Genomic DNA, 27,733 nt, shown 5'->3' on the forward strand with positions numbered 1-27,733 from the left:
GGAGGGAGGAATGGCAAGCAAATGGACAATGGTGGTTTCAGATTGAAAAGACCACTCACATTTCATGTCATACATCTGATCTTAGCTGGCTTAGATAGAAATAGGCTAGCTATCTTACAAAATATTCACCGCAGTAGGCTATGTGCACCTGTTCCAATCCCCAGTGAACCCCTTAACTCTTCCAGCTCAATTACTTCCCAGCCTGTTGGATCTGCTAACAGCGGGAAATAGATACTCCCTTTGATCCAGTCTTGGTTATGAAGCTGCTATGTCTATCCATAGGCTCAGTAGACAAGACAGCCCATCTGCCAGACCATCAATAAAATCAAACAACTGACCAATATATGTGTGGAGGGACTGTGGAATTCATTCTTTTCAGATGCTCGTGCATTTTACAAACACATCCCATGCACCCATTCACAGACTCATGGCCAATGTAGTTCCTGTCATCTGGCCTCATGGTAAGCTGTACTAGCAAAATGGTGTTTGAATCACACCAAATGCTTTGTTATACCACCATCAACACTTATTGACAATTTTTTTTTGTCTCTGTCTATTGAGAAATTGTACTGCAGGAGTTATGGGCAATTTCTTCATTCATTTGCTTGTTCGATTTTTGGTGTTGTCCTTAATCTGTTTTTGAGATGAGTATAGCACTCTAAATGAAAATATCTCCCTCAGATATCTGAAAAATCAGTTCTCAGTTGGTGAGACTATTTGGGGAAGTATAAGAGGTGTGGCCTTGCTGGGGGAAGTATGTCACTGGGGAGTGAGTGCTCTTTGGGCATTTATAGTCCCACCCCACATCCAGTTTGCTTTCCCTCTCCATTCTTGGGGTTAAAGATGTGAGCTCTCAGCACCCTGCTTTGGTCACCATGCCTACCGCCTAGTGCATGCCTCCCACCATGATAGACTTATGGATCTGGAACCACAAGCCAAAATAAACTCTTTCACCTATAAGCTGTTTTGATCATGGTGTTTTATCCCAGCAGCAGAGGAGTGTCTACTACAGAAATGTAACACTGACTGAACTTATATGGTTCGTGTTGTAATGTCTCTCACCTTCTATTTCTATCATTCTGTGAAGCATTAGTGTTAAGTCATCTTTAAAGGTTTGGTAGGATTCAGCAGTGGTATTCATGCAGTCCTGGGATTGCTTTGTTGGGAGATTCAAAATTACCTTTACTTTTTGAGGATTGTTTAATCAATTCTTTGATTTGATTTTGGTAGATAACATGTCTAGTTATTCATCTATGGAATATCTTTTCAAAATATTCTTAATGATCATTGTAATTTCATTCTAATCCATTATACTATCCCTGTTTTCATATCTAATACTCTTGATTTGGGGCTTCTCTTTCCCTTTTTGTTAGATTTGTTGAAGTTTTTAATTGTGTTCATAATTTTTAAACCAACTCTCTATTTGCTAGAGTCTATGTGTATTGCTTATTTATTTTGTTGTTCTGTGATGGGATTTCAAATACCTCAGAATGCCTCAAACCCACTGTGTAGCTAGAGATAGCCTTCAACTTCAGATCCTCCTAACATCACCTTCCCAGTGCTAGGATTACAGGTATGTGCTGGTGCACCTCATTTACTCAGTGTTGGAGATTGAATCCTGAATTTTGTCCATGCTAAACAAGCAGTGCCAACTAACCTAAATCCTGTGCCGATGATGTATTAATATTCTTTTAATTTGGATTCCATTCATTTATGCTCTGATATTTATTGCTTCCTATTGCTTTTGAACTTGACTTGCTCTTGTCTTTTTTTTTTTTTTTTAACTGTGAGGTACATCATTAGGTTATTTATTTGAGAACTCTCCGACTGGCTAATGTACACACTGGTAGCAGTAACTTTCCTCCTAAAGCTGTCTTGGCTCTGTTGCAAAGGTTCTGTTCAGTTGTACTTTTATTCACCTGTGATTTGAGAAATTTAGCAATTTCTTCCCTGGTATTCTTCTTGTTTGTTTGTTTGTTTTGTTTTGTCTTGTTTTATTTTTTTTAAAGATTTATTTATTATGTATGCAACATTCTGCCTCCACGTATGCCCACACACCAGAAGAGGGCACCAGATCTCACTACAGATGGTTGAGAGCCACCATCTGGTTGCTGAGAATTGAACTCAGGACCTCTGGAAGAGCAGCCGGTGCTCTTAACCACTGAGCCATCTCTCCAGTCCTCCGTTTTGTGTTGTTTTGTTTTGGTTTTTTTTTTGTTGCTGTTTTTCCAGAGAGGGTTTCTCTGTAGCTTTGGAGCCTGTCTTGCAACTAATTCTTGTAGACCAGGCTGGCCTTGAACTCAGAGAGATCCTCCTGCCTCTGCCTCTGAGTGCTGGGATTAAAGGAGTGTGCCACCACTGCCTGGCTCCCCCCTGTTATCTTTCATGACACTCTTCATTCAAGGGTGTATTATCAGTCCCCAAGTATCTACTTACTTTCTTCAATTTCTCTTGTGGGATTATCATATCAGATGACAAAGTAAGCTATTTTTCTTATTTGTTAATATTTAGTCAGTATTTCCTGTCCTTGGTTCCAGCTCAGCTTTCCCTGAGTTGATATATGGCAAACTGGTTTTCTTCCTTGTATTCTTCCATAGTCATTAACTACAAAGGGTAGAATGTAAGAAAGACTGTAAGGTGCCGGAACTCAGCAAAGCCTTAACAAATCTTCATACAAAATGTTAGTGGACTTCATGTTAAGTGTTCTGCCTCTTCATCTTATTTTCCTTGCCGTTGCCTATCTGTAGCTGCTATACTCAACCTGATGGGGATCTCAGATTCCCTAGGCTGTGCTACAAGCTGCCTCTGTCTTTGGGTTCCTCTGTAAGGCTACGATTTTTTTTCCTGCAGGCTCTGAAAACCCGAATCAGTGACATGCCCACCATAAAGAAGTTCCTGCAGCCTGGCAGCCAGAGGCAGCCTCCCGTTGATGAGAAAAGCATACTAAAAACAAGGAAGATTTTCAAGTTTTAAGGAAGAGACATGGACCCTGCGCTACACCTACATCCTGATCCTGAAGACTCTGAGACAATGAGCTCTCTCACGTATGCGTATTAGTGAAACCATGGGCTCCAGGACACAGATTAATGAAAAGTCTTTTACTTAGGGTAGGCTGTGGGATTGGTTTTCTAATTTCCTGACTTAACTCTTTCCTGTAATAAAAAAAATTAATACAAAAATGAAGATTATGTGGCTTGTTTTATAGTTCTGGCATCTTTCATATCATCTATCAAAGAGTCAAGTTTAGAAATGTCACTTGATGTTCTTAGGTTTATAGAGTCATGACTGTAATTCTAGAGTACCCGGAGTGACGATGTTTTATTTTCTTCTTAGAGACTTATTTTTATTTTGGTCTTGCTTGTTTATTCATTTGTTTTGAGACAGTGCCTCGCTTTGTAACCTTTGCCGTACTGGAACTTGCTATGTACACCATGCTGACCTCAAACTCGCAGAGAAATGCCCCCTCTGCCTCCAGAGTACTGGGATTAAGGATGTGTGTCACAATACCTGTCTGGGATTTTATTATTATTTTAGTAATAAAAATTTTAGTTTTTATTAGCTATTTCTCTGAAAACCCTTCAGTTATATTTGGTCATCTAAGAGGATTAGAGTTTGGTTTTATTTGTATGTTTGTTTATAATTTATTTATTTTGATTTATGTGTGTGAATATTATACCTATATGCATGTATATGTACCATGTGTGTGCCTGGTACCCAGAGGCCAGAAAATGGTGAGGGTATCAGATTCCCTGGAATCAGAGTTACACATGTTTGTGAGCTACCATGTGGGTATTGAAAGTTGAAACCATGTCCTTTGCAAGAGCAGCAAGTGCTCTTAAATGTTGAGCCATTTCTCCATCCCTAATGGTTAGTTTTAATTATTAACTCAACACAGTCTATAGTCACCTGGGAGGGAGTCTCAAGAGTTTGTCTAAACAGGTTGTCTAAACATGGGCATGTCTGTGGAGATTTGTTTGCCCTGTGTTAATTGTTACGTGAAGACCCAGACCACTGTGGTGACACCATTCCCTGGGATTGGGTTCTGGAGTGCATTTAGAAGTAGAGAAGATGGGCTGAGTAGTAAACATTGGAGGAGTCCTGTCTCTGCTCTTGACTTTCTGTGACCAGCTGCTTCAGGCTCCTGGGTGAGGACTTCCTCACGGTGATGGATTGCAACCTGTAACTGAGAGCCGAACAAACCCTTCCTCTCTTAAAGCTGCTTTGGTCGGGGCATTTTATCACAGCAGCAATCAACGGAGCTAAGATACACTTTTACGTGAGAAATTTAGAACTGGGCATCAGCTTCCTGTATGCTGTTAAACTCTGCTTGCTGGGTTCACACATCTGATTCATAAAAATATAGCAGGGCTTTACTTCAAAACTCCATTCCACATGGTGGTACATGCCTTTAATTCTAGCACTTGGGAGGCAAAGGGAGGCAGATCTTTGTGAGTTCAAGGCCAGCCTGGTCTACAAGAGCTAGTTCCAGGACAGGAACCAAAAAAAAAAAAAAAAAGCTACGGAGAAACCCTGTCTCGAAAAAAAAATTAAATTAAACTTTGAATCACACATTTAAAAATACAGATACTTAAAACATGGTATCACCTCTTTCTTTTTAGAAATCCCTCCTGGTTGTCTAGAAATATATTTCATTAAAAACTGCATTTGAAACATGATCTTGCAGCAGCTGCATTTGCCTGCACTGGGCCAGAACAAAATTGGGCCTGACAGCAGCTAATCTTGTCTTAGGAAAGGGACTTACAGCAGATGGATTCCGAGGAGGGACAGTATTTGTCTTCAGTTGTGTATGAAGCTCATAACAGTGAGCACACCAGATTCCAATGGAAAATTCCAAACCCATAGCCACACTGCTGGTCCTGGATAAAATCAGCAGCTCACAAAACAAAACAAAAACAAAAAAACACGAGTGTGGAAATGTCCTTGTGGGAGGAAGAAAGGGCCTTGTAGGAGGAAGGGATGGAGAGAGGATCGAAAGGAAAGAACTGAAAGCAAACAAAATGCAATGTACACCTGTATAAAATTCTCAAAGAAAAAATTAAATTGATATAAAATTAAACTGAACAATCATTTAAAAGTTATAGCTCTGCACCATGTAACTTTGCAAGACCATTTCTGGAAGTTTTCTGAGCACAGTCTGTTCTTTGCTATGTTATGTAACAGTTTGAGAAGTTGTGTAACCATGTGGAGCTGAGGCCAGGCCTTGGGAGTGCTGCTTCCAATAAGTCCTCTGTTTCTATTCAAGCCACAAGTGGCACGGGAGTCACTGAATTTCACTGTCTGGTTCTTTGCTCTGTCCCCTTTTCCACGCTGCTAAGACAGAAGAGCATCTATCCGATGTTGGCTGGACCTAATCAGCACGTCCCTCTCCTTCACAAAGACTGCATAGCACATCCATGTGCATACATTCATAGGCAGAACACATAAAAAACTAAAGTACACTTGTGGTTCTTGTTTCTAAATCTTGCAAAACTAGTTTGGTAGGGTCTTGAGATAAGGGTAGGCAGTTAAAATTAGAGGCTGCCCTTCCAGTGGACCCAGCAGCCTCATGTGACCACAAAGATCTGCATCTTCAGTTCTGGGGGAAACCAGTATGCTCTTTGGATCTTTCTTTGGCCTCCCTGGGCACCAGGAACACATACGGCAAACAAACGCACATACAGGACACTCATCGACATAGAATAAAAATATACTAAAGCTGGTTTTGTTAGACCTTTTTGCCTTTGGTTGTAGTGCAGAACAAACAGCAGGCTGAAGCACAAAGATGAGGATGCTCTGGTCCCCAGCATAGGTGGTGTGGATTGTAAACAGAGCACAGAAAGCAGAGGGCTGGAGGGGACCGTCCATCACAAGGTGGGCGTGTGTTGCGTGAAGTTGGGTGGCCAGAAGAGGGTATCAGATCCTCTGGAAATGGAATTACAGACAGTCATGAGTCACCATGTGGGTGCTGGGCGCTGAACCTGTATCCTCTGCAAGAGCAACAAATGCTCTTAAATGCTGAGTCATCTCTCCAGTCCCCCTACGGCTTTTGAAAAGATTGATTTTTAAAATGATGTCTAATTATGTATATGTATGTATCTCTGTATATGTGAGGGCAGGAGCTTGCTGAGATCTGAGCTCTCAGATGCCCCTCAAGCTGGAGTTGAAGATGGGTGCAAGCTGCCTCAATAGGTGATGGGAACCAAACTTAGGACCTCTGTAGTAGCAGAATGTTCTCCTAAATGCTGAGCTGTCTCTGTAGCCCAGTTCTTAACATTTGTTAAAGACAGTAAGCAACTGGGTTTGGTGTGTGTATTTGCTATAATACACTATCCATTGTTATTTAAAGCATAATTCCACTTGTATAAAAATGGGCTGATTGTGGTGGTGGTGGTGACAGCTGGTGCCTCACCCACTGCCAGTTAACTACATCTCCATCATATATATCAAGAGGCCCTGTACAATCTCTGGCCTCCTCCATGTAGGTTTCAGAAGTACACTCTGTGGTGGTCATACGATAAAGAAAAGGTATATTTCTCTACAATTGTCCTGACCTTTAGTGATGCCTGCTACAGTTCATGAGACCTTTCCATAGACTGTGAGAAATACAAGAAGCCATAAAGACTACCACTGGGGTGGGATCACTAAGAGTTTTAAAATAAATATTGCCTCTTCAGTTTTTTCTCGTTATATTAACCGCCATACATTCATTATTCCAGCAATCTCTCACCTGAGAATTGGCCAAGGACAATCACATTTCATACACGAGACTATTTGATAAAATCTCATACATTTGTACCATACTAATACATTCGTACCAGGAAGACACTTTAGAAATTCCTCTGAACCTACCATAAAGAAGATAAACATGGCTGGGCAGTGGTGGTTCATGCCTTTAATCCCAACACTCAGAAGGAAGAGACGGGTGGATCTCTGTGAGTTCAAGGCCAGCCTGGTCTACAGAGCAAGTTCCCGGCTGTTACACAGAGAAATCCTGTTTTGAAAAAAAAAAAAGCTACACAGTGCTTCAGTAGAGTTGCTACTATTTAACCATGTTTTATGTCATGCATTTATGCTATCCTGGTTTGGTCCACTGATATATGTATTTATGCGTGAGTAAGCAAACAGAGGAACAGTTGAAATGCCAGGGCAGAAAAAAAGGGCATCTGGTCACACTGGGCTGACCCTATGTTAGAGATAGACTCGGATTGGGACAGTTTAAGTTGGTTCTAAATGTGACTCTATCTAGTACTTTTATTGTATCAGTGGGAAGCCAACTTTGCTACAAGCTATTTCTAGAGTTATGCCTTAAATAAAATTTCTCAGTTTTGAAGATACACATAAATATACTTAACCTCATGATTATGTATTTCTACATACCAAAGAATATAGACATTAAAACAACATTAGGAGACTTATCACAATTTGAGATTCGTATTTAAATGTGATATAAACAAAGCATAAAGCAATTGACACATATTATTCTGTGATTACAACTACAAATAAAGAATAAATATTTAATGACATTATCCAATTTTTACTTTTTTGGAGCTATGGATTCAGCTCAGTGGTAGAGCACTTGGTTAGAGTGTACAATTCACTAAGCCCCATTCCAAGGCCTGATTTAAAAAAAAAAAAAAAAAAAAAAGAGAGAGAGAGAGAGAGAAAAAAGAAGAAACATTGCTACCTACTGAGGTGTGAGAATCAGCGGTGATTGTTTATAAAATCACCACAGTGTTTCAGAGGGACGCACTGAAGTGATTAAAAATAATATATGTGGTACATATCATCTTACCATAGAAGATGACATACTGATACATGTTGCAACAGTGAGTGGATCGTGAAAAGATGTGCTAAGTGGTGGAAGACGGAACAGCCATGTAGTGTATTCTGTTTACTTGAAATGTAAAGAAACCCTGGAGCCTACTGGGAAGAGAAAGTAACTACTAAACGGGTAAATGGCAAGGAAACTGTTCTGGACCTAGAGAGAAGTGATGGTTTACCTACACCATGAATCCGCTAAATACCACTCAGCCGTTATCACTTAAAAATGTGTGATGTTTGGTGATTTTTACCTTAAGAAACCCCAGAAAGGAAATGCTAAGGTATGAAGACTTAAATATATGCCTTAAAAATATAAAGGAAAAATAATAACATATGTGGTATATACATATTTATGTGGAAGAACTTCCTTGAGCTGTTACAATGAAGGAGCATGGACAAGAACACGGATGTCTTTCCTGATCACACACCTTCATCCCAGGTCTGCCCTGTCTTCACTCTGTATTCATCCCCTCTCCATCTCTCTGTCCAGGCTGTTACCGCGAGCTCCACTGCTGGTCTCTGCACAGAACCCATGCATACACATGCTTTCACACTCCTCAGTCCCCTCAGTTTTAGTTTTCGGAGTGAGAACTGGCCATGATGGCTGCAGTTAGATTTATCATTTCTAGCTCCACTTCCATCTACATGCTCTATGTTTTTATTCTATTTTGGATTTTAGTTTAACAAGCATACTTGGGTTTACAGAAGGAAAGAGCCACACTCAAGTCCAAACCCAGCTTTAATTTTGAATTGGACTGAAACTACAAAAAAAAATTGTATTATATGTCTGTAGAGAACAGCAGAAACAAACATTTGGGAAGATTTATAAAACTTTATCCCATTAAAAATGTGATATACCACTAGGTCAATTTACTCTTTTGGGGGGGACATTTATTCTGGATGATTTGTCCTTTTTCTTCAGATGTCTCATTTGTCCAGAGGTCTTCAGATTCCTTAGCTGGACATCTTTATTCCTCTGAAAAGACAGAAACAGAACCCTTCCCCAACTCTAATTTTGGGGAGATTTTCTTTTGGCAGGTTATATCTGATCAAATGAAAAGCATTTGTTAGTTTTATATGCTAGTGTAGATTAAATGTCCATGCTGTTTGAGGAACTACTATCTCTTCTAATTAAGAGATATCTCTTTTTCAAATCAAATCTTCATTAATGTTGATAATATCCATAGCTTTACTCCTGTGGAAACAAAAGAAAAACCCCATGCCCAACGTAACACATATCCTGGTTTCCATTCTGAGGTCAGTGCATCTTTAAGGTTTATCAGCTGATTTAATTCTGTAGTTTACTCTGCTGTCTAATGTCTCCTCATGGTTGTTGTTCCATTCTCATTAGCATTTAGAAAATTCAAAGTTATTAAAGCATTATGAGATCTAAAGACATACAGGGTCCAAAAGAAACCTTCATGGGTTTCTTACAAAGATTGACATGAAATCTGTTTCTGGGGGGTATTTGTCATCCTTTTCTGTTTATTTAACATATCCTTAAGAGTTTGATTTGATCTTCTATAACTGTTTGCCCTGTAGGATTGTGTGGTATACCTGTGATATGTTTTATATTATAATAAGCAAAAAACTGTTTCATTTTCTTAGAGACATATGCTGGACCACTATCTGTCTTTATTTGTGCAGGTATTCCCATGAAGTCCATAATTTCTAGTAAATGTGTGATTGCTGAATCAGGTTTTTCCAAACTCAAAGCAGTTCCCCATAGAATACTTAAATAAGTATCAATAGTGTAGTGTACATATTTTAACTTTCCACCTTCTACAAAATGGAACACATCCACCTGCCGGATTTCATTTCTTTGAGTACCCTTTGGGTTACTTCCTTTATCCCTGTTGACCTACATTCATTAGTCCCATGCCTGTCTTTTTCGTACCTTCTGCATAATTCATGAAGGAAGGTTGTTCTGAAATGTTTAGAAAAACATTATTTCTAGGAACATTCTATTTACAATCCATTTTAAGGTGATTTTGTTTGCCACAATTGAAACACTTGACATTTCAATTTTTCTTTAAGCCTCTGGAAATCACCTCTCCTATCAAAGTATCATTATGATCATGAGATTCAATATTAATTGTATTTTAAATCCAGTCTTCCAAAGGTACTGACATTGCCAAATTAATAGCCAATTATTCTTTTGCATTGAGAATTAGCAATTTCGAAACCTAGAGATTCAATTATTATTTGTCTCGCTTTTGAATTTGGTATCATTCTATTTACTGCTGATGTCAATCTTTGTAAGAAATCAGTGTAGGGCCCTGTATGTCTTTAGCAAATGAATCAATCTTGGTTCCTATTTCTTTAATTCTGTCCCAAGTATCCAAAGCTGATGCACAGCTGAAAGTTAGGATGTGACCATAATATAGGGATTGCATTCACAACCATCTAAACTCCATTCAAGAGGGTTCTGATTATGTCTTCTTGGCCATGTGGGTACCAAGGATACAGGTGGTGTAAAGAAATACCTGCAGACAAAATGCCCATGCGCATTAAACGAATTGAAGAAAGACATCTGTAGAAATGCCACTAAGCTGTTATCTCTACCAGTTCACCTTTTTAAAGTATGTTTTTGCTTCTGCGGAGGCACCTGCCACTAGATTAAAGGTGTGATGTGGTTTGTTAAGGTGTGGCTGCAACTTAAGTTCCACAAATTAAGTACATTTGTAAAGAATGTTTTCCAAATTCAATTCATAGTTATAGGATCCTAGAATTGGTCTTGGCCCTATCCTTTGAGGGGGGCGTGTTATTAACTTACTCTTCAGTATAGTTTACAAAACATGGCAATTTCTGAACATGAATGATAGATGATTTGGGGTTGGCTATACTACTTTACTTTCATATTTGTTAGACATTATTTACCGAGTGGGTACGATGGTCATAATTTTGTGCCCATTTTCAGGTACTTGACACTTGCAAAAGCCCATGAGAGAAGCACATTCTACATATAATGTGAAAATAACCCCAGACAGCATAACGGAGAAAGCTCAGCAGCAGCTGAAGGCAGAAAAGTCTGGTCGAACACAGAGAACATCTACAGGACTTTTGGTGAGAAGGCAAAATCCAGGACACCGTGTCAATGTGACTTTCAAAGGAAGCATCTTTTCAGAATGATCACATTCCCACAATCTTTAGGACATACTTCTATTAGTAATCACTACTTGTCTGAAATGCAGCTGTTTGTCCTGTTCCTCACCTGGTGGCCCAGTCAACAGAAACACTCCCCAGTGCCATCAGCTTCTTTACCGCATCTCCCAGCTTACTTAGAGATTTCCCACTTGCTTTAGCCCTTGCCTGCCATGCACAGAAACCTCACAGGGAGTTTCTTGTGAAGTCTATCCTCACTGACACACAGAGAGTTAAATCTGTCTGAATTCCATTCTTCAAGGTCTCCACTAGCAGCATTGAAGAAGTAACACATTAACCAAAGTTTTAGCAACCCAGGCATGACTTTGCACTTTTCTTCTACTCTCTCATAGAAACTTCTGGCCTCTGGGGATGTGAGTGCAGCTTTTCTCTTATTGGATTCTCTCCCTTTAACTGGGAAGGGCTTATTCAAATTAAGAAACAGCTTATAAAACAACAGGAAATCTTTTTTTATGCTGTAGAGTTCCTTAGAGTGAACAGCTTTTTCACAAGGTAAGTACTGAATCAAATAAATTTTCCTAATACACACACATGCACACACACACATGCACACACACAGACACACAGACACACACTCAAACAGATGCACACACAAAGACACACATAATCATATACACATAGGCACACACACAAACACACACATGCACACACACAGACACACACAAACAGATCCACACACATACAAACAGACACACACACACACAACTTTTAGCACCTAAAAATACTTCAGCACAAGAAAACTTGTGTTTTGTACTCGCATTATGCAGGCTTGTTGTACTTCAGGACTGCCTAAGAATTATTGATTTCATTTCTGCTGAATGCATTGTTATAGAAATGCAAAAATGAAGGATTTAGAAAATTGGGTTGTGAGGATTTACTTGTAAGTGACAAATTAACTTCTTAAGGAAGAAACAGGGATAACAGCCCTTACAAACTGTCATTACATCCAGGGAAGAGAAGCATGGCACTGATGCTAGAGTTGCTTTCTCCATAGAAGAAACCAGTCTGCACTTGCGGACTGGGATGCTGAGGCAGAATATAAGGACAAGGAGAATTAAATAGGTAAGGGGAAAAATGAACTCCTCATTTTTTGCTGAGTGCGATTTTGGTTAAGATCATGAATTATGCTTGCAGTCAAAACATTTGCCTTGATCACTGACAAGTTTTGACTTGTATTCTATCTTATCTGCCTATAACCCAGTGGAATATGCCCTGTAAAGCACATATCAGAGAAATCAAGAACCATGTACAATCTATTTTACTATGGGGAAACTCTGTATAAAAGTAAGCATCTCTAAACATGCTGCCTAACTTTTTAATCCTTTGGACAGTTATAACTACGAATTTAATGTAACTATGTGTGGATAGCTATTGTTAAGACAGCTCTCTCTCTCTTTCTCTCTCCCTGTGTGTGTATGTGTGTGTGTGTGTGTGTGTCTTTCTTTGTATTTCTATCTCTCTACCCATACAAACACTTGGGATTATACAACTACCCTTTTCTTTTTCAGAAATAGTGAGTGTACACTCCCTATATAAAGTAACTGAGTTCATTAAAATACTTGCAATTGAGTGCATCATTCTGCTTTGACTGTATTTATCCCTGCTGTCCTCTCTTGCCCTTTCTCTTTTCTTAGTCACCTCCCTTGCCCCAAATAGTCCTCCTCCTCCCTCCCCCTTTCTCTCTTTCTGCTCCCTCTTTCCTTCTCTTTTTTCTGCTTCCCTCTCCCCCTCACTCCCTTTCTCCAATTTAATCTACTCTAAAAACATTTTTTAGGCAATAGATTTTCAGAGTTTATTTTCTTTTCATTATATGTACAAAGTATCTTGGCCTTATCTACTCCCCACTCCCTTTCTTCTCCCTCTTTTTAACTCCATATGCCACGTCTACTTACATCTCCCTCCAGCTCCCAGGCATCTTCTTGCTTTACCACCCATTGAGTCCTATTAGTTTTTCCCAAATGCACATAAATGTGGACTGTTCACTAGGTCATGAGCAGCCTACCAAAGGTGACCCCCAAGGGAGAAGTGACTTGTCACTTTCTCAGCAGCTCTCTGTTCCCAGTAGCTCTTCAATTAGGTATGGAACGCTGGGAGTCCCTTCTCTCTCATACTGCAACTTTTAACTGCATTGATTTTGTTCAGGTAACCATGATGGTTATGGGTTCAAGTGTCCAAGTATGCAACAGCCATGTCATGCCAGGAGGATGGCTCTTGATAGCACCCTTCCCCATTTTCCAGTTTGTAGATTCTTTTTACCTGTTCTTCTACTCTACTGTGCTCAGAAGTTGGCTGAGCCTTGAGTGGAAGACAGGGCCCTTTCTTTATGAGCTACAACTTTGCTTTATGACATATACTGAAATCCTTCTCTGGGGCATCAGTCCAAGTATCCCAGCTTCCAGTGAGCAGAGTCTCTGAGTAAAAATCCTTGAGCAGCTACAGCTGGCACCATCGAGCTACATCTCTCACTGCCAGCAACTATCTCCTAAAACCATGTAGGCTAGTAAAGCCAAGCTGAGATTTATTGCTATAGAAACAATTCATTTTACATGTCAGGATTTTTATCAATTTACCACTAATTAATCAGATCACCAGCCACCCTCTCTGTAGGATTCAAGCATCTCTTAGCACAGCAGAACAACGGCAGGGACAGAGTTGCCAAACCTCAGCACCACTGTGAGTTGTGCGTCCTTCCTGGGGAGATATGAATTAGTACCTACTAACCCCAGATAGGGCACCACTGACAAATGAAGGAAACTCTCTCATCCACATCCAGCTTGGTGAACTAAGGACTTTATTGAGGTGACTTCAAGAACCATGGGTGACTCAACAGTGTTTGTAATGACTCAAAGCTGCCTCCTAGAGCTTCTTGCCTGGGTTGTCAGAAGCTCCACTAAAGACAATCTTTTCTCATCAATCATTGACTGTGTTTATCAGTCTGGGGAGTTGCCTTGTGTATCTGGTAGTTTTTATGATCTTCCTTTAACTCTTCTGTTTCCTTAGCTTCCTTAGACCCCTAAGCTTAGTTCTTTTCTTCATAATACTATAATTTAGTTCGGAGGAAATAGCTACACAACACTACCCATTTTGACACTACCCTTCCTATAAATGGATTCATTCCCTGTTTGAGGATGTTGAGGAGGATTTTGACCTCCACCACTCAAGAGTATTTCACATGTATATTCCCTATCTTTAGCCTGTGACAGCCCAAGGTCTTCCCAGTCTCAGCAGCAGGGAAGCATGCTGAGCTCTGGCTGAAGATCAGTAAAAAAACTAACTTCTCAAAGACTAGCACTTGAGAAGCATGAATAGAAGGGACAAAAACTGGAGCATCGGACAGTTAGCTAGAATGCACAGATCGTAAGAATGTGAAAGTCAACAATACTATGGGACGAATTTACCACTGGGAGGAAATGGACTATTATAGAAGAGAGATTGTGAGATTCTCTGGAAGTCCAGATGTCAAAGTAACCAGGTCTAACAATTCACAGGAAATAATTCTCTGGGAAAAAATATTGAATAGATGTTATAGAAGATCAGACTGGCAACATGCTGCATAGTAATTCTTGTGTGAAATGTGGTCCTGATTTGAAGGGATGAAGAAGCATCTCAGATCTTCAAAATCATCTCTTTCTAGCACACAGCAACCCAACCCCAGTCAAAGGGATAGTGTCCCCCATTCTCTTAGCTGACTTGCCCTCTCCTTTGTGTCACTTGCTTAGCCACCTGAATCAGAATTTGTAGGTGGAGGTTCCTAGAAACAGGAACATGAAGTTACTTTTGACCGCATTCTGCTCTGCTGGCTTGCACAAAGCATATGAATACCTGCAAAACCCTACAGGGAAAGAGCCAAATCAGACAGTGTTCATTCCCTGATGCATTGCAATTGCTCTACATGGGGTTGCTGATGTGTTCAAACACATGCTCGTCTCCTTGGACTTAGGGCAATGGCAGCCTGCTTGTACAATGCTTGTATTATGAGTGTTATATATATTCATTTATTGTATTTGTCATTGGTCCCTGAAGGTGGGCAACTGTAACTGTCTCTATAGTCAGATGAGAAACTGAGACTCTGGTTTAGTAATCTACAGAGTCAACATGTCTCTAAATGGATGGGCTTATCTGTAAGACTCCCTTCTACCTCATAAGCATTGGACACTCTTAACAAGATGTTGGGATTCACCACAGATGTGAATTTACTACTGGACTCATTATAGATTTGTTCTCTTAAAAAAGAACCTTGTTTTCTTTTCAAAGTTTTTTTCTTGACATTCAGTTAAATTGTACTTTGTCTCTTGTTTTTATTTTGAGATAAGATCTGATATATATAGTTGGCCTCACACACTCACACACTTTATTCTTTTGCCTCAACATCCCAAGTACTGGGGTTATAGTCGTGTACCACCATACACAGAAGCCAGTTGTCTTAATGGAATAAATAGAGTTCTATTACTTCTCATCATACTGAGTTTCTTAAGCCTTCAAAGGAAAGTACTGAAAATCTTTACCAAACTTTCTTTCCCTGCAGTTCCCAAAAAGCTGTTCACAAAAAGGCATTCATGAACTAGAGACTCCATTTTTCCTTCTTCAACTTTGACTCGGCTGAAGGACTCTGGGAAAATAGGCAGTAGGCCCTGAGGAGAACAGCATGGGGCTCAGGGAGGGCTCCAGGGTGGACCGGAGAAGTCTGGACCTGTAGCAGGAGAAAGTTGATGATCAAATGCTATGAGAGTGGGAGAGTATTGTTTCTCTCTGAACCTGAGGAAACCCTCTGTTAGTGGAGCACCAGGGACCATTCCCATGGTGGTTGCAGACTGGGCGGTTAGTCCTCAGAACTCACTGTGACTGAGCATCATGTTGAGACCCCATTGAAACATTCAGTGTCTCTCGTTCTCATTCTGTTGACTTTGTGAGGCTGAGTGGTAAGCTTTGTTCTGGCCGCGAATTGACCTTTGGAAGGCTGTTGTTTGGAAATGGACAATGTTAGCATAGAGAGCATTATGATGAAATACTATGGAATGTGATCCTCTATTAATGGTAATAGGATTAGTGAGCAGATATAAATCACTTGGCTCTGTGTCCCCAACAATCAAATACCTGAAGCCAAGTGACCTCCACTCTCCCTTTCGTCCTGCTAATTAGCCCCTAAAAAACATGAAATATTCACATTCTACACTGTAAGAACGATGGAATGATTGCACTGTCAATCTTTCTATAGCATAAAGGTCAGAGTTTAGGATTACTCTATATAAGCGATGATATTTATAGAAGTTTGCTATTTAAATACAAGTGCACATACTTTAAAAAATACACCTGCTGGTAAGGACAAGGATATTTTTTCAAACTTCACAACACCAAAACTTTCCAAGAAGAAATGTTAAGGTTTTCTGACAATCTTTGAGTGTGTACAGGGAAAGGGAGATTCCCCCAAGTCCAGCACTGGAGCCTCTGGTCTCAGTGACTCCTGGGTGTTTAGTTTACTCTCCTGACCTCATTGGTTCCATCTATCCCAAAATCCAATGCTCTTTTTCTCTGATTCTTTGCTGTGTTCTACCTTCAAGCCATCTGAAATGGCTTCAAGCATCAAATTCCCTTGACGGACTCCGCAGGATCCCTTATCCACGCACAATGACCAAATGAGTATAGACACATGCATGTATCCACACACACAGTGCACACACAATTAACTAAAACACACCCACTTACTTAACTCTTTCTGCACGCTCACACTTTCTATCCTCTTCTAGTTCTTTAAAAAGTGGATTTCATAACACACCTAATGATTTCCACCGTATTTTGATAACCAATATCATAATTAATAATATCTTTGGTTTTGAATAGAAGCATGCATACTGGAAAAAGCACTTCCTTTTTGGCAGGCTGCCTTAGACACCTGTCTCTACAGCCTTATACTGCAACTAAGTTTCAAAAGTCCCATTAGGCAATTTTTATTAGGATAAAATGAAGATGAATTGATGAGGGTATCCAGTGTGACAGACATGGACACCCCTGAACTTGATTGTGTATTCTGTAAAATGAACTCAGCAAGACCTCTTTTTCTTGCTTTCACATAGAAATGCAGACACAAAAAGAAAACCACATTCCAAAGAAACAAGCAATTTATGTCTCTTGGCAGAATACGGCAGATTTAGAGGACAACTGAGTTATTCTTGGCACACACTCTCCATGTGGTAAAACACATTTTTGAAGCCTAATCTCTGCTTTTTGATTAAGTGCAGTCTAACAGCCAAATGGCCGAACAGTGCCTGCTGCCCTGGTCATTGCTGCTAGCCATGTTCTAGGGTCTTGAGTGCTCAGTTATGAGCCTTCTTGCATGAGGATACAGACCCTTCTTGGTGTTATTCCTCTCTGTGAGTTTTCATGTGTAACATTGGTTTGCTGTGATTGTGAACAATGCATTGAAGTTATCTGATATTCAATTTCCTTAACTGAATAATGAGAAATAGCCATTTCATGTGGTCATGTGATTATTAAAGATGACATGTCCGAAAGGATCTGAGCTGGGCAAGTAGCTCAGGAATATAGAGTTTGTCTAGTATATGTAAAGCCTGGGTTAGACCTTCACCAAGATGTGGAGGAAGAAGGGGAGACAGAAAATAAAAGTGGGGTGTAATGGGTGGGACCATTAGAGGTCTACAGTGAACTGTAGTTTGCTGGTACTCTGTTTGTCTCTTGGGTCCCACACATTATTATCCTCCAATCTGAAAAATAAAATAATATTTAGAAAGTCACATTTTAACCAATGGAGACACTGAACTGGTTTGGCACAATCAGAGGGTGGTTCTGGATGGGTAACGATTTTGATCAAGAAACATATTACTGGAATGTCTCCAACCCTGCCATGAGGAAGGCAGACATCTCTTCAGTGTAGCTGCTGTCCAAAGACCCTGACAGGACAGACTTAAGAATAAGGTGTGTTTCATTCCTGTTTAGGAAAACCAACTGATTGCTGCCATGTCAGGGAAGCCTGTCCTTTACTATTTCGATGGCCGGGGCAGAATGGAGTCTATCCGGTGGCTCTTGGCTGCAGCTGGAGTAGAGGTATGTTCTGACCTGAGTCATTTTAAGGTGAACGTGAAATTGACTTTACCAAATTTTCTTCATATGAACCATCAAAGTGTCTTCCTGGATGACCTATATTAAAACCTGCCAACTATTAAGTTACCCACATATTTATTCTAATAAATTATTAATTGTTTTCATTAGCAATTAACTTCTCAGCAGTTAAGAGCACTCTCAACAGATGAATCTAAAATGGCTGAAAGACTCTTAAGGAAATGCCATCAGAGAAATGCAAATCAAAACAAGTCTGAGATTCCATTTTACACCTGTGAGACTGGCCAAGATAAAAAACACTGACGACAACTTATGCAGGAGAGGGTGTGGGGTAAAGGGAACATTCCTGCATTGATGGTAGGAGTGCAAGCTGGTATAGACACTTTTGATATCAGGATGGTGATTTCTCAGAAATTTAGGAAACAACCTTCTTCAAGACCCAGCAATACCACTTTGGGGTATATATTCAAAGGATGCTCAATTATGCCACAAGGACATGTGCTCAACTATGTTCATAGCAGTATTGTTTGTCATAGTCAGAATCCAGAAAACCTAAATGCCCCTTGACTGAAGAATGGATAAGGAAAATGTGGTACAATTACACAATGGAGCTCTACATAGCGGAAAAAAATAATGACATCTTGAAATTTGCAGGCAGATGGATGGATCTTGAAAACATCATATTGAGTGAGGTAATCCAGACCCAGAAAGATATATATAATATGTACTCACTCATAAGTTGCTTTTAGACATAATCAAAGAAAAACCAGTCTACAATTCACAACCCCAGAGGACCTAGACAACAAAGATGATCCTAAGAGAGACATACATAGATCTAATCTATGTGGTAAATAGAAAAAGACAAGATCTCCTGAGTAAATTAGGAGCATGGGGACCATGGGACCATGGTAGAAGGGGAGGAGAGAAGAAATGAGGGGGAGCAGAGAAAAATATATAGTTCAATCAAAACAATTTTTTTATAAAAAAGAGAAAACAAAGAGCACTTGCAACTCTTCCAGAGAACCTGAGTTCAATTCCCAGCACTCACTTCAAGCAGTGACAACCCCTGGAACTCCAAGTCCAAATATGTGGGTTCTCCTGGCCTCCATGTATACACACAACACACACACACACACACCAGAAATGAGAGAGGGAATAAAAATAACTCTTCAAAAACACTAAAAGATGTCCAATTTATCAGTACTTATACAGACACATTAGCCTCAGTCCCATGGTGGCCTGGATCATTGGAGTCACCATCCTCTTCCTCTACACCTTGTCCTACTGGAAAGTCCTGGGACAGTGACATGCATGAATTGTTGTCCTCTATGAGGACAATGTCTTCTTATCTAGAGCAGCTGTTGAGGAGTCTTCCTGAGGCTCATCTGAGGTGATGTCACTCTGGCATGAGTTCTCTTGACATTCCTGAGAGCAGCTATTGGAGCACAATCTTCCTATGTGCAAACGAAAGGCTTTTCCATGTTGTGGTCCATGTTTTCAACTTTAAATGACTGTTCTTGTGAACACTCCTAAATGTCCCACCACACATCCACTTTTGTAATCTATGGCAGTCACCATGCAGAAATAATTCTGAAATTCTGCTAGTTATATTGATTACCTATGTGATTACCTTTGCACAGTTTATGGTTGATTCAAACAGTGTTATAGAGGGTGTGAGAGTACATGAAATCTGAGATTTCCTTCCAGAGATTACAAAAGAAGAGGTGTATATGAACCTCTGTCACTTGAGTTGACAATTGTTAAAAGTAAGTGAGAGGTGTAGTGAGGAACACAATATTTTTCTGTTACTTGTATACGTATCCAACACAGCAACAGTAAATGGACTGAAGCATACACTCTTAAAAAATTAATGTAATTACAATGCAAATACATGCTCCAGAAGAGGGATGGGCAGGAGACAAAGTACAAACCTTCTGTTAACCATGAAACAGGTTCATTCATATTATCCAGAAAAGTCAGCCTGTCTGCTCAGTCCTGCGGATACAGGCCATGAAAGGAGAGACGTAGTGCTGACCATTGGGATGCACACTTCAGCATAAGAACCACAGCTCTCATCTTAAAAGGAATCAGAGACAGTTTATTCTGGAGCCATTCCAGTGACCATTGCCAGGGAACACAGATTTAGTCTACCCTAAACTCCATGTTCTAAGATTGTCTTAGGGTTTCTATTACTGTGAAGTGACACCATGACCACAGCAACTCTAATAATAAGGGCTGACTCACAGTTTCAGAATTTAATCTGTTATCACATGATGGGACATGGTGACATGCAGGCAGACATGGTGCTGGAGAAGGAGCAAGGTTCTTCATCTTGACCTGCAGACAATAGGAAATGAACTGTCTACCACACTGGATGTACCTTGAGCATATGAGACCTCAAAGCCCATCCCCACAGTGACACACTCCAACAAGGTCACACCTACTCCAAATAGGTCATACCTCCTAATAGTGCCATTCCCTATGGGCCAAGCACTCAAATACAAAAGTCCATTGGAGCCATACCTATTCAAACCACCAGAAAAATGAAAATGACCAAAGATTGCTACCACAAAAAAGCAGTTTTACTGGGTTTTGTAGTTTTACAGAACAAAGAATGTCATGAATCAAGGCAAGTTTCAAAATCATTGATGGGCACACCAGAGAGGCAGGGCCAAGGAGGTGAGGGGAGCTATTCTACAGGCCTAACAGAAACTCTAATGACGTTCTTTGCTCTCAGATTGGTGGAAGCTAGTGTCCTGCTAAGTCAATACCTTCTAAGACATTTTAATCGCTTACGAGATATTAAGTCCAAGTTAATAGCTTCTAAAAGAAACAGAAGAGAACTGAAGCGCCATCACAAACTGTTTTCTTTATACAAACGGTCAATCGTTTTCCCAAGTAACCAGACGGCAGCCTTGTGTTTCAAGAGTTCCAAGCCTCTGGGCAGAGTGAGCTCAGTGCAGAAAGAGCAAGTGGCAGTGCTGCCAGCTTCCCCTCCTGCCTCTCAGCGTGACTGAAGAGCCTGCTGAGAACAAGTCGCCTGGATCCTCTGGCAGTGATCTACTGTGCACACGTGATGGTCACTACAGCCCCACCCATCAGCAGCAACCTCACCATCAACATCACACTCCAGCCCATCCCACCTTGCCCCTCCTTATGGGGCCCTGAGTGTGATACCATGTGATCATAGAGATCCACAAGAAACTGATCCATGGAGCATGCTCAGTAACCCCGATGTCCTGACATCTTACAACCAGAAACTCCAGAAAAGTCAAAAAGTCACTGACAATAATACTACTGTATTATGTAATAATACTTGCTTTCTGTAAGGCAAGAGAGGTACTGAGTGTTTTGAAAACACCCCACTATTCTTCTTTTTTTTTAATTGCTTTTACTGAGCCATATATTTTTCTCCACCTTACCCCCTTTCCTTCCCTCTCCCCTGTCCCATGATCCCCACGCTTCCAATTTGTTCAGGAGATCCTGTCTTTCTCTACTTCCCATGTAGATTAGGTCCATGTATGTCTCTCTTAGTGCCCTCTGTGTTGTCTAGCTTCTCTGGGATTCCTACAATTCTTCTAAAGAAGAATACACTTCCTCTAATTTACAAACGATCAGAGGAAGTCTTGCCTGTGTTGTTACACCATCTCACTGTGAGCATGAACCATGTAAGCAAACATGTCAACAAGAGTCTCATGAAATGATGACTTTCCATGGACATTTGGCTGGACTGTGCAGTATTTCCCTTCCTCTGGCATTCCTATACCATATGCCTTAATCAGCTGCATAGGTAGAGTTCTGGGAAAGACGGCGTTGACTACAAGAAGGAGAAGCAATGTGTTGTGACCACAACTCCTTTCTTAAAAGATCTGCTCTCGATTCCCACAATCCCTGATTAGTTCACCTGTGTCCTTGATAAATTAAAAAACATCTTCCTTCTCCCATATTATCTTCAGATCGGAGGCATTAAAGTGAAAAGCCTGAAATGCAATGATTAATTAATTAAGATGAATTTATTCTTTCTGTATTCTAGTTTGAAGAAAAGTTTCTGAAAACTCGGGATGATCTGGAAAGGTTAAGAAATGGTAAGAACAAAGATCTGAATGTCCCCGAGAGGGTTTCTGGTGGAAGCTTTAATCACTAGCCATTACCTATCTAAGTGGAGGAAATTATCAGACAGTAATTGATGAAAGCGTGGTAAATTGTATGTCATGGGTCTCTGTGAGCATTTGTATCTGGAGACTTTTCCGTGCCTCACCCAGTCCTGCAGCTGCTTTTAAAATAACGACCCTGAGGCGTAATATTAATTACAAACGGTTTGACCTATTAACTCAGGCTTACTATAACTAGTTCTTATAACTAAATCAACCCACTTCTATTAATATGTATATTGCCATGAGGCCTGTGGCTTACCAGTGGTGCTCCGGCATATTGTTACTTGGGTGGCTATATGGCGACTCTCTTGATCCCACCTTCTTTCTCCCTGTATTCAGTTTGGCTTTCCTGCCTAGCTATATTCTGCCCTGTCATAGGCCAAAGCAGTTTTATCCATCAAGCAATAAAAACAACACATATTCACAGCATACAGAAGGCCATCCCACATCACAGATGTGGTAAATATCTCAGTTAAAAGGGCTGAAATTCTCTCTGTGTTTGCTGAAACCACCCCCAAAGCCCTATAAATGGCCTGACTCTGTTTTCCCATGCTTGTTGCAGTTAGCTTGGGTTCCCAAACAGCCTTCCATCCACAATAAATTCACTAGATGCCAGAAGCAAATATGTCAGCCACTTATCCTGAGTTCTAATGGGTTTTACAAATAAATTCCCTAGCCATACTGCATTATAGGATTAACAGAAAGGTCATGTAGAATACTGTGAGGAAGGAGGAGAGAGATCAGGAGGAAGATCAACCCAGATATGTGAGGGTTTCGGGCCTACCCAGCACACACTGACCCTTGGTGTCAGTGAAAACACACAGGAAACCTACACAGAAGCAGCTTTATGACCTTTTCTTGATGTCATGAACAGTCAGAGACTCTGAGGCCATGTTATTATTTTTGGGGTACCAGCTAATGATACAGTTATACCTCCTTCAACTTCATCCCAAAATACACATGAACATGAGTTAAACACACCATCACATCCTGTGCAACAAATACAGAAGTACTGTCAATATGAAATAAAAATATCAATAAGATAATATTCTAGAACTTAGACACAAAAGACACAGAAAACAAAAAAATACATAAATGTTATGCATTGAAAAGTTAGTTATCAAGTAATTAATTGTTTTAAAATTTTCTGTTCTTTCATCAGATACCATTTGGTTTGAAGTTAGGAGTGTGTCTGATTATGGATTAACATACATATGTGTGTCTGTGGTATGTGTGTGTATGTATGTATTATATATAATATGCCCATAAACATCTTATGCTTTTTTTTCTCTTTGATTCATCTGATAGATGGGAGTTTGATGTTCCAACAAGTGCCCATGGTAGAGATCGATGGGATGAAGCTGGTTCAGTGCAGAGCCATTCTCAACTACATCGCCACCAAATACAACCTCTATGGCAAAGACATGAAGGAGAGAGCTATGTATGATGAATTTACTCTGGGAAATATTTATATTCTATCTTGAATGAACAGAACCATGGCAAAGGACTCATGATACAATGCCTGGGTGTTTGGGCATGCATACACTGACTTCAGTTAAGAAGAACGCTATGGAATTGAGGGAAGAATAGGAGGGCTTGGGTATGTCCTGTAGAATAGGAGATGCTGGAGTCTGGTTTCCGTTTGATTAGTCTTCAGAAGCAACATTCTAGCCAATAGCTTTAGTCATAGAAAAACTCTTTGTGTAGTGGTGTAGTATTTGTGTTTTAATAAATAAATCTTGCCTGAAGACCAGAGGCAAAGCTAAAGCTACCAGAGGTCAGGTAATGGTGACACACACCTTTAGTCACAGGATTTGGGGGACAGAGGCAGATGAATCTCTGTGAGTTCAAGGTCACCCTGGACTACACAAAATTAATGCAGAAACAAATCCAGGTGGCGGTGGCTTACACCTTTAATCCCAGTACTAGAGGTAATTAAAAAATGTGAGTAGAGAGAGAGGCATAGGCTGTTTAGTTTCCAGTCGCCCAGCCTTGGTAGAGGTAAGACTTTTCTAGTGATTTGACTGCTTTACTTTTCTGGTTTTCAGGTTGAAATCCACTTTTCTGTCTCTGGGTTTTTATTATTCATGCTACATCTTTGACTAGCAGTAAAGAGAAGGTTCCAAAGGGCTGATATTCCAGTTCTGATAATTACAGTCATGACCCTAGGTTACCATGTGAATCTACGTACAGTCAGGCTGATTGTGACCCATAGAGTCAGGTACAGGGACACCAGGGTTGCATGAAGCTTTTTCTGGGAAGGCTGTTCAGAGCTGTCAAGGCTGATGGAGAGGGCTTCTCTCTCCTGTGTTAGAATCACACCATTTATACCAAATCTTCTGTGGAACATTTTTTTTTCTCAAAAAGTGAAGCATCAGGTCACCAATAATCCTTGAGTTTCATTACCAGGTAAACACAAAAGAGCAATAAAAACACATCCTTTGGAGTGATTGTTCATAGATGTGTTATTTTTGTTCAAGAAGTGTAATATTCAAAAAGTAGAAAATGAGTCAAATTTTAACAGAAGAATCGATGACAAGAAGAGCATTTCTTACTAGTCCTTCGGGTCATTCAAAATGGAATGTTACTGGAGGTGGTGGTGTTTGCCTTTATCTCAGCACACAGTGACAAAGGCAGGAGAATTCTGTGTGTTTGAGGCCAGTCTGTCTACATAGTCTACAGGCCAGTCAAGCTGCATAAAGAGATCCTCTCTCCAAAAAAAGTTCTAAAACAATTGATAAACAGCAATAAAAATCTATTATTATGGGCTCCATATCCCCATTAGGGAAGAGCCATTTTACCAATGCCTTTTTTTGTTTTTCAAGTATAAAATCTGAGGCAAGAGGGATATGGCAGAACACATCTGTTTTTCAGCATTGATATGTATACTGAAGGTATGATGGATCTGGATGAAATGGTTCTCTATCAACCTTACCTTCCCAAAGAGGAGAAAGAGGGAAACCTTGCCAAGATCAAGGACAAGTCAAGGAACCGTTACTTCCCTGCCTATGAGAAGGTGAGTACAAGTTGCTTGAACTTTAGAGCATTCAGAGGGTCTATTCATCCTCAAGGGACATCTGAGCAGCTAACATAGCTGCAGCAAAAAAAAAAAAAAAATGCCTGCTTTCTGTCTGTGTGTTCAGTGGCAGGTGGGAGTGTGAGCTTGCTAGGAGAAGGAATGCCATTCATGAACTCTTAACCTTGAGGATCTCTCCGAGCTCAACTGTCCTATTTACTAACAACATCATTCTGTGGGTTAGAGTTCTTACCATCTTGATTTTAGGGAGAAACAGATCGGCAGTCCCAAAGGAGGCAAGAGGAAAAGGGTCTGGGTGTCCTTGGGTTGTTGGTCTTCACTCCCACAATGCACTTCATTGTTGTTAATTCAGCACCCAAGCACTCCAGGCATTGTGTAAAGGAGGAATATAAAGAGCTATTGACATAGTTAGAGCAAATAGCAGGCTTCATGTTCCCACAAAATTCTATTTTCCTGTGACTCACCATAGAATTTTTCTGACAGATTTCACAGTCACGTTTAGAACTTGGACCTATGTAAGCATCTGAGCCACACTAGAGGCTGGACCTGATTGAACAGAACTCTGCAATCTTTTGACTCTGGGGCATCTAAATGAGGGTAACACATCAGAAACTATTCTTCTACCCCAAGTATAGGGAGACCTGAAACAGGTTCCCATTAGGAGAGTATCGTACTGCTTCAGGATGGATGCATAGAGGCTACACAATCTTGACAGAGCCACAGAAGGGAAGAGACAGTGAGGAGTTGAGAAGAAAAACTGATTGCCAGAATTAGGAACACATCTCTCGATTTTTTAAGAGAAAGTTGCACAAGAATATGAGAATTAAGTTCTATTTTCATATCCATGTGTACGTGAGTTTGTTGTATGTGTGCCATCCTACTTGGAGATCCAGTTACAGATGAAGAGGCCATGTTTTATAAACACACTATGTCAGGTGAAACCGAACAAGAAGGAATATCTATGTCAGTGTGGCAGGAGCCTTGCAGACAGAGGAAGAAGCATTTGGCTTTGGAAGGCCAGTCACCTCTACCTCACTGCCCACAGCATTTCTCCTTTATTCTGCAGGTTTCAGCAATGCTGAGGTATTTCAGCAAATAGCTCATATTGTCCTCATTTGTTCCGTAAAAACTTACTTAGCAATAGATTATTCTTCCTTCGTTCTTCAACAAATCTGAATTCATTGATGTTTATTGGATCCAGGGCGCAGATAATAATATAGATGCCCATTTCCTCACATTCTCCCTCTTGGCCCTTGGGATCTGACAGATTAGGATTTATTCCATGAAGAGATGCTCTCTGTTCATTACAGCTTGTCCCCTATACAGTAAAAACAAGCCCCTTGAAGATCAATAAGACATGTAAATTATAGTATCATTTGGTTCTTTTACCAAGAAGTCATTCAGATTTCTATAGGTATACAAAATATGATATGTATTTGATAACATATTATTTTTAATTGGTAGCACTATGGTGAACTTTTTATTCTTCATGACTTTAACATTGCATGATTATCTTAAGAAATATTGCATATTACTCAAATAATTTTTATAAAGACTTTCATTCATCTACAAAGGTAGATATAAGCATGGTGATGCAAGCATGTAAGCCAAGCTCAAGACGTAGAAGATGGAGGATCAATTTGAGACTAGGTTAAGTACACAGTGAGTTTGAGGCCAGCCTGGGCTACAGCAAACCCTGTCTTCAAAAGAGGAAAAGAGGAAGGAAGGAAACCTACTTAGTTAGTTAGATTAAAGAACATATGAATGCATGGGTATCATCTACATGATGCTGAATTCAGCATCCTGTGGTTCCGGTTTTGTTGTATGAGTTCATTTCTCCCCTACCCCACCTACATACTCTTCTTTCCACGATGGTATTTTTCCCCTAGCATTCTCAAATTAATTGGAGACACACACGCAGTGACCTCTTTGTTGCTTCAGCACTGCAGAAGGAGGATGCCTAGGATAAAAAACCTGAGCTAGTGTTGCAGAGGAGAAAAGGATCAAGCTTACTCTTGATGCCGTAAGATATAAGGACACTGGGAGAGAAGAACAAGAAGGAATGTAGTCACCGAAGCAGTTGACTCAGGTGTGAAGGGCGTATTCACACAGGTGACACCACTTCCCACTAAGAGACTGCAGAGTACAATTAGGGGACACCCTCAAATGTCAGAGTTTCACTTCCTTAACAGGGAGGCAGAAAGAAACAGAGAAGCTAGTACTGAAAGTTTCAAACATGTATGAAAAGCAGCGACGGACAGATGGCCAAACAATGCATGAAGCACTGCTTCTTGAATTTGTTCGTGAGTCAGAACTGACAGGAAAGTGTGGGGTTCCGTACACACATGAAAAGGCAGGAGAAGGGAATTTGATTTGAGAAGCTCAGAAGAAGCCATGGATGCCCCATTCTGATGGCTGATAGTCTTCAAGATCTAACTAACATCTTGAATCCCACAGGTGTTAAAGAGCCATGGACAAGATT

General features: G+C 40.3%; 2 protein-coding genes across 4 annotated transcripts in view; both read left to right on the forward strand.

The window, feature by feature from the left end:
- Positions 1–3,183, forward strand: part of LOC126496940 (glutathione S-transferase A6) — a 38,368-nt gene extending 35,185 nt beyond the window's left edge. For all 3 annotated transcript variants that reach the window (XM_050134654.1, XM_050134653.1, XM_050134655.1), the window contains exon 7: positions 2,851–3,183. In XM_050134654.1, the coding sequence (XP_049990611.1) occupies positions 2,851–2,973 (123 nt within the window). In that variant the 3' untranslated portion in view covers positions 2,974–3,183. The remainder of the gene's footprint in view (positions 1–2,850) is intronic.
- An 8,147-nt stretch (positions 3,184–11,330) lies between these two features.
- LOC126496924 (glutathione S-transferase alpha-3-like) lies at positions 11,331–27,729 on the forward strand (the record flags this gene model as incomplete). Its single annotated transcript, XM_050134608.1, has 7 exons — positions 11,331–11,478; positions 11,937–12,048; positions 17,938–18,045; positions 22,094–22,145; positions 23,523–23,655; positions 25,089–25,230; positions 27,709–27,729. Coding segments are annotated over exons 3-7 (435 nt in total), but the record flags the coding sequence as incomplete, so codon positions are not given.
- Between the last annotated feature and the right edge of the window lie 4 nt (positions 27,730–27,733).

This window comes from Alexandromys fortis, unplaced genomic scaffold, assembly GCF_014885135.2.
Source record: "Alexandromys fortis isolate MF-2015 unplaced genomic scaffold, M_Fortis_MF-2015_v1.1 scaffold_20, whole genome shotgun sequence".
Taxonomy (NCBI): Eukaryota; Metazoa; Chordata; class Mammalia; order Rodentia; family Cricetidae; genus Alexandromys; species Alexandromys fortis.